At 44.4% G+C, this 17,345-nt stretch overlaps 1 protein-coding gene across 1 annotated transcript; it reads right to left on the reverse strand.

The window, feature by feature from the left end:
- Nucleotides 1-13,617: 13,617 nt before the first annotated feature.
- LOC138876144 (uncharacterized) lies at nt 13,618-14,853 on the reverse strand. Its single transcript, XM_070155043.1, has 2 exons — nt 14,307-14,853; nt 13,618-14,207 (listed from the first exon to the last, which is right to left on the reverse strand). Exons 1-2 carry the CDS (start codon nt 14,851-14,853, stop codon nt 13,618-13,620), a joined length of 1,137 nt encoding a protein of 378 aa, XP_070011144.1.
- Nucleotides 14,854-17,345: the final 2,492 nt, after the last annotated feature.

Below are 17,345 nucleotides of genomic sequence, written 5' to 3' on the forward strand. Positions count from 1 at the left end.
AGCTTCGTATTCTCATGACTAGGGAGAGGGTGACAAGTGCTACTTTCGAGGAGGTTGTTGACATCGCCCGTGAGATTGAGTCGGTTCGCTGCCCGGAGCAAGAGGAGAGGAAGGCCAAGTGGCCTTGGGGATCTGGTAGCTTTAGTAGTGCTCCTTCGAGGGGTCAGTTCCAACAGGGCAGAGGCCGTCCATTCAGGCAGGCCTAGTCAGCTCACCCAGGTTATTGTAGGGCAACATCGGGTCATGGTTCTCACAGTTCTCATCAGGGCCACTCATCACTTAGTGCCCTTCCAACCTAGAGTTCATCCCGTGCTCCATCAGTTCAGGGTTCTTCCATGCCAGGTCCTTCTACTGGTCATTCCGGTGCCAGGGGTTCCCTTTAGTCCCCATCTCCAGCACAGGAGAGTTGTTATGAGTGTGGAGAGTTTGGGAATATGAGGAGGCAGTGTCCTCATCTTCATGATGGTCCGTCTCAGTAGAGGGATCAGCCCTCGACTTCAGCTCCAGTTACTTTACCACCCACCCACCCAGCTAGGGGTAGAGGTCAGTCAGCTAGGGGTCACCCTAGAGGGGGAGGTCAATCAGGTGGTGGTCAGGCTTGTTTCTATGCCCTTCCAGATAGACTAGATGTTGCTACTTCAGATGCCGTGATTTCAAGTATTTTTCAGTCTGCCACAGAGATGCCTATGTATTATTTGATCCCAATTCCACCTTTTCTTATGTGTCATCCTATTTTGCCTGTTAATTGGATACGCCCCGTGAGTCTCTTGTTTCACTTATTCATGTATCTACTCTAGTGGGCGATACTGTTATTGTAGACCGTGTGTACCGGTTGTGTGTGGTGACTATTAGGGGTCTGGAGACCCGTGTGGATCTTTTATTATTATGTATGGTGGATTTTGATGTCATTTTGGGCATAGATTGGCTATCTCTGTGTCGTCCTATTCTGGATTATCATGCGAAGACAATCATATTGGCTATACCGGGTGTGCCACAGATTGTGTGGCGACATTTGACTGATTATGTTCCCAGTAGAGTGATCTCGTTCTTAAAGGCCCAGTGTATGATTGGGAATGGTTGTCTTTCGTATCTAGCCTTTGTGAGGGATGTCGGTGTTGAGACTCCTAGTATTGATTCTGCTCTAGTTGTGAGGGATTTTCCCGATGTGTTTCCTGCAGACCTGCCGGGCTTGCCACCGGACAGGGATATTGATTTTGGTATTGACCTGGTGGTGGGCACTCAGCCCATTTCTATTCCGCCGTATCGTATGGCACCAGCGGAGTTGAAGGAGCAGCTTCAGGAGCTCCTTGACAAGGGGTTCATTCGGCCTAGTGTGTCACCTTGGGGTTCGCCAGTTTTACTTGTGAATAAAAAAGATGGCACTAGAGGATGTGCATTGATTATAGGCAATTGAACAAAGTAACAATTAAGAACAAGTATCCTTTGCCTCGCAATGATGATTCATTTGAACAACTTCAGGGAGCGAGAGTGTTCTCCAAGATTGATCTCTATTCAGTTTATCACCAGTTGAAGATCAGGGACTCAGATATTCATAAGACAGCTTTCAGGATCCGATATGGTCATTATGAGTTCTTGGTGATGTCTTTTGGGCTGACCAATGCCCCAGCAACGTTTATGCATTTGATGAATATCGTGTTCTAGCCTTATCTCGACTCGTTTGTCATAGTCTTCATTGATGATATTCTGGTGTATTCGTGTAGTTAGGAGGAGCACGCAGAGAATTTGAGAGTTGTGTTGCAGAGATTGAGGGAGGAGAAACTTTATGCAAAATTCTCCAAGTGTGAGTTTTGACTCAGTTCAGTGGTTTTCTTAGGGCACGTGGTGTCCAGCGAGGGTATTCAGGTTGATCCAAAGAAGATAGAGGCAGTTCAGAATTGGCCCAGACCGTGCTCAGCTACAGAGATTTGCAACTTTCTTGGTTTGAGGGGCTATTATCGCTAGTTTGTTTAGGGATTCTCGTCTATCGCATCGCCCTTGACCAAGTTGATTCAGAAGGGTGCTTCATTTGTATGGTCGGATGAGTGTGAGGAGAGCTTTCAGAAGCTCAAGATAGCTTTGACCACGGCTCCAGTATTAGTTTTGCCATCAGCTTCAAATTCATATACCGTATATTGTGATGCTTCGAGAGTTGGGATTGGTTGTGTATTGATGCAGGAGGGTAGAGTTATTGCTTATGCTTCTCGTCAGGTGAAGCCCCATGAGAAGAACTACCCCGTTCATGATTTGGAGTTGGCTGCCATTGTCACGCATTAAAGATTTGGAGGCATTAGTTGTATGGTGTGTCTTGTAAGGTGTTTACCGATCATCGTAGCCTCCAGCACTTGCTAAAATAGAAGGATCTCAATTTAAGGTAGCGGAGGTGGTTGGAGTTTCTTAAGGATTATGATATCACTATATTGTACCATTCGAGGAAGGCCAATGTGGTGACTAATGCTTTGAGCCGAAAGGCGGTGAGTATGGGGAGTTTGACATATATTCCAGCTGGGGAGAGACCTATTGCAGTTGATGTTTAGGCCTTGGCAAATCGGTTCGTGAGGTTAGATGTTTCGGAGCCCAGTTGGATATTGACTTGCGTGGTTTCTCAATCTTCCTTATATGATTGCATTAGAGAGTACCATTATGATGATCCGCATTTGCTTGTCCTTAAGGACAAAATTCATCATGATGATACTAGAGATGTGACTATTGGTGATGATGGGGTGTTGAGGATGCAGGGTTGGATTTGTGTGCCCAATGTAGATGGGCTTCGGGAGTTGATTTTGGAAGAGGCCGACAGCTTGCAGTATTCCATTCATCCGGGTGCCGCGAAGATGTATTATGATTTGAGGCAGCATTATTGGTGGAGAAGAATGAAGAAGGATATTGTGGGATTTGTAGATCGGTGTCTCAATTGTCAGCAGGTGAAATATGAGCATCAGAGATCGGGTGGCTTGCTTCAGCAGATGGATATTCCAGAGTGGAAGTGGGAGAGGATCACTTTTGGACTTTGTTGTTAGACTTCCATGGATTTTGAGAAAGTTCGATGCTATTGGGGTGATTGTGGATCGGCTGACCAAGTCTGCGCACTTCATTCCTGTGTGTACTACCTACTCTTCAGAGTGGGTGGCAGAGATCTATATCCGAGAGATTGTTCGTTTGTATGGTGTCCCGGTTTCCATCATTTCAGATAGGGGCACTCAGTTTACTTTGCAGTTTTGGAGGCCTGTGCAATGAGAGTTGGGTACTCAGGTTGAGTTGAGCACAGCTTTTCACCCTCAGACGGACGGGCAGTCCGAGCGCACTATTCAGATATTAGAGAACATGTTGCGTGCTTGTGTTATTGATTTCGGAGGGTCATGGGATCAGTTTCTATTGCTTGCAGAGTTTGCTTATAACAACAACTACCAGTCGATTATTCAGATGGCTCCATATGAGGCTTTGTATGGGAGGCGGTATAGATCTCCAGTTGGTTGGTTAGAGCCGGGTGAGGCTAGGCTATTGGTGAAAGACTTGGTGCAGGATGCCTTGGAAAAGGTGAAGGTAATTCAGGAGAGACTTCGTATAGTGCAGTCAAGACAAAAGAGTTATGCTGACAGGAAGGTTCGAGATGTGTCCTACATGGTTGGCGAGAAGGTTCTGTTGAAGGTTTCGCCCATGAAGGGTGTTATGAGGTTTGGGAAGAGAGGTAAATTGAGTCCTCAGTTCATTGGGTCGTTTGAGGTACTTCGGAGGATTGGGGAGGTGGCTTATGAGCTTGCTTTGCCACCCAACTTGTCGAGTGTACATCCGGTATTTCATGTTTCTATGCTCTGGAAATATATTGGGAATCCATCTCATGTTCTGGATTTCAGCACGGTTTAGTTAGATGATGATTTGATTTATGATGTAGAGCCAGTAGCTATTTTGGGTCGTCAGGTTCGAAAGTTGAGCTCAAAGGACATAGCTTTAGTGAAAGTGCAATGGAGAGGTCGGCCCATGAAGGAGGCTACCTATGAGACCGAGCGGGAGATGCAGAGAAGATATCCTCACCTATTTGAGGCTTCAGGTATATTTCTTGACTCGTTCGAGGACGAACTTTTGTTTAAATTGGGGAGGATGTGATGACCCGGCCAGTCGTCTCATGAGTTACTATTTCGTTTCCCCCATTTCTGCTTCTTATTGCTTTGTCTAATGGTTCTATATGTGATCGGGTTGGTTGGCTCGGGTTCAGAAAGGATTTGGTAAGGTTTGAGACACTTAGTCCCTTTTGAGGAAGCTTAAGTCGGCCTTGGAGCTTTTTGGACGATTGTGAGGAAGGATTTCAAGGGAACTTCATTGAGGTAAGGAATTTGGACCTAAAACTCATTTCTATGGTATTATTTCACAGATTAAGCTTGTAATTTATGGAATTTAAGGATCAAAGTTTAGGGAAACTAGGGCTTGGAAACTTAGACCTTCGATTGAGGATTTGAAGGACCATTTGAGGTCGGATTTCAGAACTTTTGATATATATGAACTCGTGGGGAAATAAGGAATCTATTGATGTAAAAATTATCAAATTCTGAGACGTGGGCCCGGGGGTCGAGTTTTGGTAATTTTGGGATTTATGTTGTAAGTCAATTATTCTTGCTTGGGCTTCATTCCCTTATTATATTTTGATGACATGATTTTGATTTTGGATAGTTTTGATGCGAGTGGAGGCCGATTCGAGGGGCAAAAGCGTCGCATAATAATATTTTCACCGGTTTGAGGTAAGTAACCATTGTAAATAAGAAACTGAGGGTACAAAACCCCAGTATTTGACTTGTTTTGATAAATGCAATGATGCACATGCTAGGTGACGAGCGTGTGGGCATGCACCGGTAGGGATTGTGACTTGGTCCGTCCCCTAGCGACTACTAAGCCGTGTATTTGATTTGGAACCTTATGATATTTCGTACTTTAGTCATTTATACTATATTATGGGTTGTATGCCATGTTTGGAGCCTTATGCCGGCCTGTTGAGACCCTTAGGGCTATTTTTACTGTCTTTCCTCACTCTACTTGTTTGAAAGCATGTCCTCAATCAGGTTTTACCTGTTTATTATTTAAAACTAGTTTTATCACTCTACTTCTTAAAATTTGCGGACTGTTTGGACTGAGTTCCCTAATTTCTACTATTGTGCCCGAGAGGGTGTGAGGGTAATGACTGAGAGAGGTTGAGAACCTAATGGTGATGATATTTATATGTGTATGAATTATGGATCGGGCTGCATGCCACATCGATACTTATATGGATCGAGTTGCACGCCGCAGCAATATATATATATATATTGGATCGGGATGAGCACCATAGCAATATGACACTTGGGCTGTATGAGCCCCTCCGGAGTCTGTACACCCCTAGTGAGCGTAGTCGACTATAAATTACGGATTGGGATGTACGCCGCAGTGGTTACTATGATTATTATTATTATTAGATATTAATGAGCCTGAGTGCTGAGAGTGAGTACTGAGTGACGAGAGTTGAGTCACTAGTGATTGAGAGGCTGCCCGAGAGGCCATATTCTGAGTGATACCTTGCCCGAGGGGCCCAGTTATGATATTTTTACTAATTTCACTCTTCTTTAAAATAAGCCTCTGTTGAAAAATTGCTAAGTATATAATTTCAAGTATTTAAACTGAAATTGAGGATTTTATGATGGAACTTGTTTTAAACTGTGGAGTTTGATCTGTTATCCTGTTGTTTATTCATTTATATGATTTTTAACTGCTCGTCACTACTTTCAGACCTTACTTACATTAGTTACTTACTGAGTTGAAGTACCCACTTTACTCCCTGCACCTTGTGTGTAGATTCATGCGCATCTGGTCCCCGCTCCTGAGTGTTGATCTTTCCAGCTCAGGAGGATCTGAAGATTCTCGAGGTAGATGCCGGCGTTCGCAGCCCAGAGCTTCTTCCCTATCTTATTTCTCCTTATTTTAGTTTTGTATTGAACTCTGTAGACTTTTCTTGATTATTCCTGATTTTTAGATGCTCATGACTAGTGACACCCCAGTATCGGACTGTGTTGGTTTTGTATTTCCGCAAAATTGTATTATTCATTGTATTTTGGGGTTTTATTATGTTTAATTACTTAAATTCGTATTGTTTGAATGCTATAAACTGAAATGGGAGTGTCGACTGGCCTTGTCTTCACGAGAGGCGCCATCACGGCCGGGTTCGGATTTAGGGTCGTGTCAAGTTGGTATCAGAGATTAGGTTACATAGGTCTCACGAGTCATGTGCAGGTTTAGTAGAGTCTCACGGATCGGTATGGAGATGTCTGTATTTATCCTCGAGAGGCTGCAGAACCTTTAGGAAAAACTTCATATTCTTGAAATTCTTCTCGTGCGAATTTGTTGATCCGAGTATTAAGCTTCTATCATTCTATTCTCTCACAGATGGTGAGGACATGCGCTACTGGTCAAGATGGACGACCACCAATTCCACCAGTTATGGCCACTAGAGGTCGAGGACACATTCGAGGTCGTGGTAGGGGCAGAGAAGCTAGGGTAGCACCTACAGATCCACCAGCTGCCCCAGTTCAGGATCAGGTCCCAGTTGTGGATGCTACAACAGCACCAGCTTTTGCACCGACTGTGCTTATTGTGATTCCAGGCCTTCAGGAGACTTTAGCTCAAATTTTATCAGTGTGTACCAGTTTGGCTCAGGCGGTCTCAGTTACTAAGGCCGCAGCTACTTGTCAGGATGGGGGAGGCACCCATACTCCTGTTGCTCGCACACCTGAGCATGTTGTGCAGGGACTTTAGACATCGGGGGCACCTCCAGCCCAGCCAGTTACACCAGCTCAGGAGTGTGTGGTACCAGTTATGACGGACAATGAGTAGCATCGACTAGAGAGGTTTGGCAAACTCCAGCCTCCGACTTTCAGCGGTGCAGAGGGTGAGGATTCTCAGGGTTTCTTGGATAAGTGCTAGAGGATACTTCGTACAGCGGGTATTCTAGAGACAAGTGGTGTAGCTTTTACTACCTTTCAGTTTTCTGGGGCTGCCTTCACTTGGTAGGAGGCATATGAGAGGCGTAGGCCTGATGGTGCAGCGCCCCTTACCTGGCAGCAGTTCTCTGTTCTCTTTCTGGAGAAGCATGTGCCACAGTCTCGCCAAAAGGAGTTGCGCAGCCGATCGATTGGTAGCTTTAGTAGTGCTCATTCGAGGGGTCAATTCCAATAGGGTAGAGGCCGTCCATTCAGGCAGGCCTAGTCAGCTCACCCAAGTTATCATAGGGCAACATCGGGTCATGGTTCTCACAGTTCTCATAAGGGCCACTCATCACTCAGTGCCCTTCCAGCCCAGAGTTCATCCCGTGCTCCATCAGTTCAGGGTTCTTCCATGCCAGGTCCTTCTACTGGTCATTCCGGTGTCAGGGGTTCCCTTCAGTCCCCATCTCCAGCACAGGGGAGTTGTTATGAGTGTGGAGAGTTTGGGCATATGATGAGGCAGTGTCCTCGTCTTCATGATGGTCCGTCTCAGTAGAGGGGTCAGCCCTCGACTTCAGCTCCAGTTACTTCACCACCCACCCACCCAGCTAGGGGTGGAGGTCAGCCAGCTAGGTGTTACCTTAGGGGGGGGAGGTCAATCCCAGATAGACTAGATGCTGCTGCTTCAGATGTTGTGATTTCAGGTATTGTTTCAGTCTGCCACAGAGATGCCTCTATATTATTTGATCCCAGTTCCACCTTTTCTTATGTGTCATCATATTTTGCTCGTAATTTGGATACGCCCCGTGAGTCTCTTGTTTCACCTATTCATGTATCTACTCTGGTGGGCGATACTGTTGTTGTAGACCGTGTGTACCGATCATGTGTGGTGACTATTAGGGGTCTGGAGACCCGTGTGGATCTTTAATTATTGTGTATGGTGGATTTCGATGTCATTTTGGGCATGGATTGGCTATCTCCGTGTTGTCCTATTCTGGATTGTCATGCGAAGATAGTCATATTGGCTATATCGGGTGTGCCACGTATTGTGTGGCGACATTTGACTGATTATGTTCCCAGTAGAGTGATCTCGTTCTTGAAGGCCTAGTGTATGGTTGGGAATGGTTGTATTTTGTATCTAGCCTTTGTGCGGGATGTCGGTGTTGAGACTCCCAGTATTTATTCTGCTCCAGTTGTGAGGGATTTTCCCGATGTGTTTCTTGCAGACCTGTCGGGCATGCCACCGGACAAGGATATTGATTTTGGTATTGACCTGGTGCCGGGAACTCAACCCATTTCTATTCCGTCGTATCGTATGGCACTAGCGGAGTTGAAGGAGTAGCTTCAGGAGCTCCTTGACAAGGGGTTGATTCGGCCTAGTGTGTCACCTTGGGGTGCACCAGTTTTACTTGTGAAGAAGAACGATGGCACTATGAGGATGTGCATTGATTATAGGCAATTGAACAAAGTAACAATTACGAACAAGTATCCTTTGCCTCGCAATGATGATTTATTCGACCAGCTTCAGGGAGCGAGAGTGTTCTCCAAGATTGATCTCTGTTCAGGTTATTACCAGTTGAAGATCAGGGACTCAGATATTCGTAAGACATCTTTCAGGATCCGATATGGTCATTATGAGTTCTTGGTGATGTCTTTTGGGCTGACCAGTGCCCCAGTAGCGTTTATGCATTTGATGAATAACGTGTTCCAGCCTTATCTCGACTCATTTGTCATAGTCTTCATTGATGATATTCTGGTGTATTTGCATAGTTAGGAGGAGCACGCGGAGCATTAGAGAATTATGTTGCAGAGATTGAGGGAGGAGAAGCTTTATGCAAAATTCTCCAAGTGTGAGTTTTGGCTCAGTTCAGTAGCTTTCTTAGGGCACGTGGTGTCCAGCGAGGGTATTCAGGTTGATCCAAAGAAGATAGAGGCAGTTCAGAGTTGGCCCAGACCATGTTCAGCTACAGAGATTCGCAGCTTTATTGGTTTGAGGGGCTATTATCGCTAGTTTGTTCAGGGATTCTCGTCTATCGCATTGCCCTTGACCAAGTTGACTCAGAAGGGTGCTTCATTTGTATGGTCGGATGAGTGTGAGGAGAGCTTTCAGAACCTCAAGACAGCTTTGACCACGACTCCAATATTAGTTTTGCCATCCGCTTCAAGTTCATATACCGTGTATTGTGATGCTTCGAGAGTTAGGATTGGTTGTGTATTGATGTAGGAGGGTAGAGTTATTGCTTATGCTTCCCGTCAGTTGAATCCCCATGAGAAGAACTACCCCATTCATGATTTGGAGTTGGCTGCCATTGTTCACGCATTAAAGATTTGGAGGCATTAGTTGTATGGTGTGTCTTGTGAGGTGTTTACCAATCATCGTAGCCTCCAGCACTTGTTCAAACAGAAGGATCTCAATTTAAGGTAGCGGAGGTGGTTGGAGTTTTTTAAGGATTATGATATCACTATATTGTACCATTCGAGGAAGGCCAATGTGGTGACTGATGCTTTGAGCCGAAAGGTGGTGAGTATGGGAGTTTGGCATATATTCCAGTTGGGGAGAGACCTCTGGCAGTTGATGTTCAGGCCTTGGCCAATCGGTTCGTGAGGTTAGATGTTTCGGAGCCCAGTTGGTTATTGGCTTGCGTGGTTTCTCAGTCTTCCTTATATGATCGTATTAGAGAGCACCAGTATGATGATCCGCATTTGCTTGTCCTTAAGGACAGAATTCAGCATGATGATGCCAGAGATGTAACTATTGGTGATGATAGGGTGTTGAGGATGTAGGGTTGGATTTGTGTGCCCAATGTAGATGGGTTTCGAGAGTTGATTTTGGAGGAGGCCCACAGCTCGCAGTATTCCATTCATCCGGGTGCCGCAAAGATGTATTAGGATTTGAGGCAGCATTATTGGTGGAGAAGAATGAAAAAGGATATTGTGGGATTTGTAGCTTGGTGTCTCTTTTATCAGCAGGTGAAATATGAGCATCAGAGACCGGGTGGCTTGCTTCAGCAGATGGATATTCCAGAGTGGAAGTGGGAAAGGATCACTTTTGGACTTTGTTGTTAGACTTCCACGGACTTTGAGAAAGTTCGATGCTATTTGGGTGATTGTGGATGGGCTGACCAAGTCCGCGCACTTCATTCCTGTGTGTACTACCTACTCTTTAGAGCGGGTGGCAGAGATCTATATCCGGGAGATTGTTCATTTGCATGGTGTCCCAGTTTCCATCATTTTAGATAGGGGAACTCAGTTTACTTTGCAGTTTTGGAGGTCTGTGCAGTGAGAGTTGGGTATTCAGGTTGAGTTGAGCACAGATTTTCACCCTCAGATGAACGGGCAGTCCAAGCGTACTATTCAGATATTAGAGAACATGTTGCGTGCTTGTGTCATTGATTTCGGAGGGTCATAGGATCCGTTTCTATTGCTTGCAGAGTTTGCTTATAACAACAACTACCGGTTGAGTATTCAGATGGCTCTATATGAGGTTTTGTATGGGAGGCAGTGTAGATCTCCAGTTGGTTGGTTCGAGCCGGGTGAGACTAGGCTATTGGAGACAGACTTGGTGCAGGATGCCTTGGAAAAGGTGAAGGTAATTCAGGAGAGACTTCGTATAGCGCAGTCGAGACAAAAGAGTTATGCTGACAGGAAGGTTCGAGATGTGTCCTACATGGTTGGCGAGAAGGTTGTGTTGAAGGTTTCGCCCATGAATGGTGTTATGAGGTTTGGGAAGAGAGGTAAATTGAGTCATCGGTTCATTGGGCCGTTTGAGGTACTTCAGAGGATTGGGGGGGGTGGCTTATGAGCTTGCTTTGCCACCCAACTTGTCGAGTGTACATCCGGTATTTCATGTTTCTATGCTCCGGAAATATATTGGGAATCCATCTCATGTTCTGGATTTCAGCACGGTTCAGTTAGATGATGATTTGACTTATGATGTGGAGCTAGTAGCTATTTTGGGTTGTCAGGTTCGAAAGTTGAGGTCAAAGGACATAACTTCAGTGAAAGTGCAGTGTAGAGGTCGGCCCATGAAGGAGGCTACATGGGAGACTGAGTGGGAGATGCGGAGCAGATATCCTCACCTATTTGAGGCTTCAGGTATGTTTCTTGACTCGTTCGAGGACGAACATTTGTTTAAGTTGGGGAGGATGTGATGACCCGGCCAGTCGTCTCATGAGTTACCGTTTTGTTTCTCCCATTTCTGCTTCTTATTGCTTTGTCTAATGGTTCTATAGTATGGGTTGTATTCCATGTTTGGGGCCTTGTGTCGACCTGTTGAAACCCTTAGGGGAATTTTTATTGTCTTTCCTCACTCTACTTGTTTGAAAGCATGTCCTCAGTCATGTTTTACCTGTTTATTGTTTAAAACTGATTTTATCACTCTATTTCTTAAAATGTGAGGACTGTTTGGACTGAGTTCCCTAATTTCTACTGTTGTTCTCGAGAAGCTTTGAGGCTAATGACTGAGAGAGGTTGGGAACCTAATGGTGAGGATATTTATATATGTATGAATTATGGATCGGGCTGCACGCTGCAGCAACACTTATATGGATCGGGCTGCACACTGCAGCGATATATATATCGGATCAGGCTGCACAACGCAGCGATATGAATTCATTAGCGGAATATACCGATGAATTCATTGCAAGAACGGACACAAGATGCAATAACGGTTATGGTGAACGTTTAGGTTTGAGGTAATTTGAAAGAACTAGAGCAAGGTTGATCCTACTGGGATAGCGATTGCTTGCTGGTCACCTGCAGATAAAGAGATGCTACGAACATGTATTTGTGCAAAAATTTAAACGTGATGCAGATTCTCTTTGGACTACGAAAGTTGCATTCGGACGGTTAAGGATGACGTCCTCAGACCATGATGTCTTGGGCCATGAATTATTCTATGAGGGATTCACAGGCCATGAAATGATATTCTCGGGCCATGAAGATGGTGCCTCCGAACCATGACACCTTTGAATAATGATATGCAAATTTAAGAGGACCTCAGGCCATGGCATGGTGTCTTCTGGCTATGAGGATGATGCCTTTTAGACTATGACGCCTTTTAATGGGTTGGCAATATTTCAGCCCATGGGATGCAATAATATGACGCTAATAAGACAAGGCTTAGTCTTGTGAAATGAAGGGCGGAGATTAGCCCGATTGAAAAGCAAGTAGATAGCACTAGAATAGAGCAATATTTATGTAAGAGGGGACAATGCTTAGTCCCATGCAAATGTGGAGGCAAGGATTAGCTTCATGCAAATGTAGAGGCAGGGATTAGCCTCATGCATGTGTGGAGGAAGGGATTAGCCTCATGCAGGTAGGGAGGCAGTGATTAGCCTTATGCAGATATGGAGGCAGGGACTCGCCTCATGCAGGTAGGGAGGCAGGGATTAGTGTCATGCAAATATGGAGGCAAGGATTAGCCTCATACAAGTAGGGATGCAAGAATTAGCCTCATGCAAGTATGGAGGCAAGGATTAGCCTCATGCAGATATAGAAGGCAAGGATTAGTCTCATGCAGGTATGGAGGCAGGGATTAGCTATCATGCAAATATGGAAGCAAGGATTAGCCTCATGCACATATACGGGACAAGGTTTAGTCCCATGTAAAGAGAGAGTAACAAATAAGAGTAGTATATTTCTTAGCTGGAGATATATTCGGTGTCTGATGGCCAAATTGATAGTGAATTTTCTTTGTGTATACATGTGGACGCTATCGTTATGTCAGATGTGCCTGTGTTCAAAGACAAATTGTAAGTTTTGTGAGGGGGAGGTTGGTTCGTGCTTTTGCCCGCTGGCCTTGCTTTGCTCCATTCTGAAGGCCTTTTTGAGTTTTCCTGGGTAACACCTGACCATTACGGAAATAGATTTTTCGAAAATATGCAATTATTGATAAAAATAGAGTCATTTTAGAAACATATTGATATGTCAAGTGATTTTTAGATGAACTAGTGACTGTAACACATTTCAAAGACATTGCAGCTTCCTCTTGTTAGAATTTTGAGTGTACTCCTCAAAATTCTGCCCTAGTTTGGTAGATGATCCTTCGGCCGTTTTCGAACTTTGCTGAACCTTCCTCGGAATTTTGAGAATCCTTCTCAAAATACTGCCCCAGTTTCTTAGCCGATTTCTTACCATCTGGTATATTTTGGCATTGGCTGGACTTGCTCCGGAATTTTGAGGGTCCTCCTCAAAATTCTGCCCCAGTTTCTGATTTTGGGGGAAATAGAAATTTTATTATGATATGAACGAACCCATAAGGCTGCCTATGCATCCCCTCTTAAACGGGAATCAGATCAAGCGTAGTTCAATTACATTAGATGAGTAAATGTAAATAGTCTAAGCATAGTATCTCTTGACTGCGTCTGAATTGATTGGTTTTGGCCAAATTTCTCCGTTCATTTCTGCAAGTATGAGTGCTCCTCTTGTCAGCACCCTGTGAACCATGTACGGACCTTGCCAGTTGGGAGAGAATTTCCCTTTGTCTTCATCTTGGTGTGGGAAGATCTTCTTCAGCACTAGCTTTCCTGGTGCAAATTGTCTTAGTTTAACTCTTTTGTTGAAAGCTCTAGACATTCTGTTCTGGTAAAGCTGACCGTAACGTACTACGTTCATCCTTTTTTCATCTATAAGGGCCAATTGTTTGTAGTGGCTCCTTATCCATTCTGCATCGCTCAGTTCAACTTCTTGTATGATCCTTAAAGAAGGAATTTCTACATTGGCTAGGATGACAGGTACCATAAACCAGCATATAGGGAGTTGCCCCGGTTGATGTGTGAACTGTGGTGCAGTATCCCAACAAAGCAAACGATAGCTTCTCGTGCCACTGTTCGTGCCACTGTTTGTGGTTTTCTACCATCCTCCTTAGTATCTTTTTGATGTTTTTGTTGGTGCCTTCTATGGCTTCATTCATCTGGGGTCTATAGGCTATGGAATTCTTGTACTTGATTTTGAAAGTTTCACACATGGTTTTCATCACATCACTATTGAGATTAACAGCGTTATCAGTAACAATGGACTCGGGAACTCCAAATCGGCAAACGCTATGATCTTTGACAAAGTCTACGATGATCTTCTTGGTTACAACTTTGTAAGATGCAAACTCTAACCATTTTGTGAAGTAATCAATGGCTACCAGAATAAACCTGTGTCCATTTGAAGTGGTGGGCTCAATTGGACCAATGACATCCATTCCCCGGGCGGCAGATGGACAAGGTAAGCTTGTTGCATTGAGCTTATTTGGTGGCACTTTTATCATATCGGCAAGCACTTGGCATTGGTAGCATTTGTGGACATACTGGACGCAGTCTGTCTCCATGGTCATCCAAAAGTAACCGGCCCCGAGTATCTTCTTGGCTAGGATAAAACCATTCATGTGCGGGCCACAGGTCCCAGCATGTACGTCCTCAAGTAATTTAGAAGACTCTTTTGCGTCGACACATCTTAGCAGTCCCAAATCAGGAGTTCTCCTGTACAAGTTTCCTCCGTTGTGGAAGAAGAGATTGGACAATCTCCAGAGTGTGCGTTTCTGAGTGTAGTTCACATGCCCCGGATATTCCCCTTTCGCCAAATACTCCTTGATGTCATGGAACCAAGGTTTTCCATTTGTTTCTTCTTCAACATGGGAAAAATATGCTGACTGATTATGAATTCTCACCGGAATGGGATTAATATAATTCTTATTTGGATGTTGTATCATGGATGATAAAGTGGCCAACGCATTGGAAAACTCATTCTGAATTTTGGGTATATGTCGGAACTCTATCTTCGTGAACCTCTTTCTTAACTTCTGCACATGGTGTAGATATGGCAATATCTTGGAATTCTTGGTGGCCCATTCTCTTTGTACCTGGTACACAAGCAGATCTGAATCATCGATTACCAGCAGCTCCTGAATATCCATGTCGATTGCCATGTTGGGTCCTAGTATGCAGGCTTCATATTACGCCATGTTGTTGGTGCAGGGAAACGTGAGTTTAGCAAATACTGGATAATGTTGACCTGTTTCTAATACCAAAACTGCTCCAATTCCTACTCCTCTAAAATTTACAGCTCCGTCAAAGAACATCCTTCAACCGTCGTATGCTTCGGTAATGTCTTCCCCTATGAATGACACTTCTTCATCAAGAAAATACATTTTCAAGGGTTCGTATTCTCCTCCCACCGGGTTTTCAGCAAGATGATCTACTAATGCTTGCCTTTGACTACCTTTTGAGTTACGTAGATGATATCGAACTCACTCAACAGTATCTTCCACTTAGCTAACATCTGAGCTGGCATGGGTTTCTGAAATATGTATTTCAAAGGATCCATCCTGTATATAAGGTATGTAGTACAGACACAGAAATAATGCCTCAACTTTTTGGGCCATCCAAGTCAAAGCACAACAAGTGCGCTCTAGCAGGAGTACCGTGCTTCGTAAGGCATGAACTTCTTACTCAAGTAATATATGGCTTGCTCCTTTCTTCATGTCTCGTCATGTTGTCCCAGAACACATCCGAAGGCTCCATCCAATACAGATAGATAGAGTAGCAAAGGTCGTCCTGGTTTCGACGGGACCAGAACTGGTGGTATGGACAGGTACTCCTTGATTTTGTCAAAAGCTTTTTGACAATCCTTGGTCCAACTTGTTTCGACATCTTTCCTCAACATCTTGAAGATGGGTTCATATATGACCGTGGACTATGCTATGAAGCGACTGATATAGTTGAGATTCCATAGGAAGCTCATTACATCCTTTTTGCTCCTAAGAGGTGGTAATTCTTGAATAGCCTTGACTTTAGACAGATTTAGCTCGATCCCCCAACGACTGACAATGAATCCTAGTACCTTTCCTGCAAGGACCCTGAATGCACACTTCGCGGGGTTCAGCTTCAGATTGTACCTTCTTAACCTGTCAAAGAACTTTCTCAAGTCCGCTATGTGATCCGCGACCCTCTTGGATTTGATAATGACGTCGTCCACATACACCTCTATTTCTTTATGTATCATATCATGGAAGATGGTTGGAATTGCACTCATGTAGGTAGCCCCGACATTCTTAAGACCAAATGGCATCATCTTGTAGCAGTATACCCCCCATGGTGTAATAAAAGCTATTTTCTCCGCGTCTTCTTCGTCCATCCAGATCTGGTGATAACTCGCGAAGCAATCTATAAAAGATTGGAGTCCATGCTTGTCACAATTAACGATCAGGATGTGTATGTTTTGCAGTGGAAAGTCATCCTTGGGACTTGCTTTGTTTAAATCCCGATAGTCAACACATACTTAGACTTTCCCATCTTTCTTCGGAACTAGCACAATGTTAGCTAACCAGGTTGGGTACTCAACCACCCTGTTAACTTTGGCTTTGATCTGCTTGGTACTTCCTCCTTGATTTTCAGGCTCATGTCTGGTTTGAACTTTCTGAGTTTCTGCTTCACTGGCAGACACATGGGATCGATAGGCAACTTGGGAGCCACTATGGACGTCCTCAAACCGGTCATGTCATCATATGACCATGCAAAAATGTCCTTATACTCCTTTAAGAAATGAATTTACTCCTCTTTCTCTGTCGGTGATAGGTGAATGCTGATGCGAATCTCTTTGATGGTCTCGGCATCCCCTAAATTTACTGCTTCGGTCTCCTCCAAGTTGGACTTAGGCTTATTCTCAAAGTTTTCAACTTCCCTCACAACTTCCTCAGGTATCTCGTCTTCTTCATCTGAATCACCATTCTCATGTTGCATTGCCTCATTACATGTCACACTCACCGGTTCATCAGGAAAAGTAACAACAACTCTCTAGAAATAAAAATATGAAAGATAGTAGTAAATAATAAAGAGCGATGCATTTTGATTAAGACTTAAAACATCTAAACGAGTACGACTCGATGAGTCGAGCATTTGTTTTGAAACAAGTGAATCTTAAAAATAAATTACTAAAAATCTTAAATGCCTAGAATGGCTATAGGAATAAAATCTGCCAAGCTACCCAGGGACTCGGCGGACCAGGGATGATCTGGCGGTCTAGTTCCTGAGAACAACTCCCTTCTCCACGGTCTAAATAGTGAGGCTTCTTCCTCCTCCTCCTCCTCCTCAATTATTGCACTACAGTCCATGTCTTTATCCTCGAAGAACAATTCCTCAACCCAGCCAATGCTTCTTCTTCTACAGTTCCCCATATTATGTTAGCTTGGTGAAAAGCCTGATCCAGATGTGGCACTGGTTGCTCGAGAGGGTAATAAGTCTATGCCATGGAGGCGACCAATCATTATACTCTTGCCATGTACACTGGTATTTGAGCCCGAAGGTAGTACCGTGACTCTTCAGCTATATCGACTTAGTAATACCCTGGAGATTCTCCCTAAGCCCCTTGTCGGGTTCATACCCAGACCATGGCAGTATGCTTTCTATTTTGCTGCTCCAC

This window comes from Nicotiana sylvestris, chromosome 8 (assembly GCF_000393655.2).
Source record: "Nicotiana sylvestris chromosome 8, ASM39365v2, whole genome shotgun sequence".
NCBI classification, from domain to species: Eukaryota; Viridiplantae; Streptophyta; class Magnoliopsida; order Solanales; family Solanaceae; genus Nicotiana; species Nicotiana sylvestris.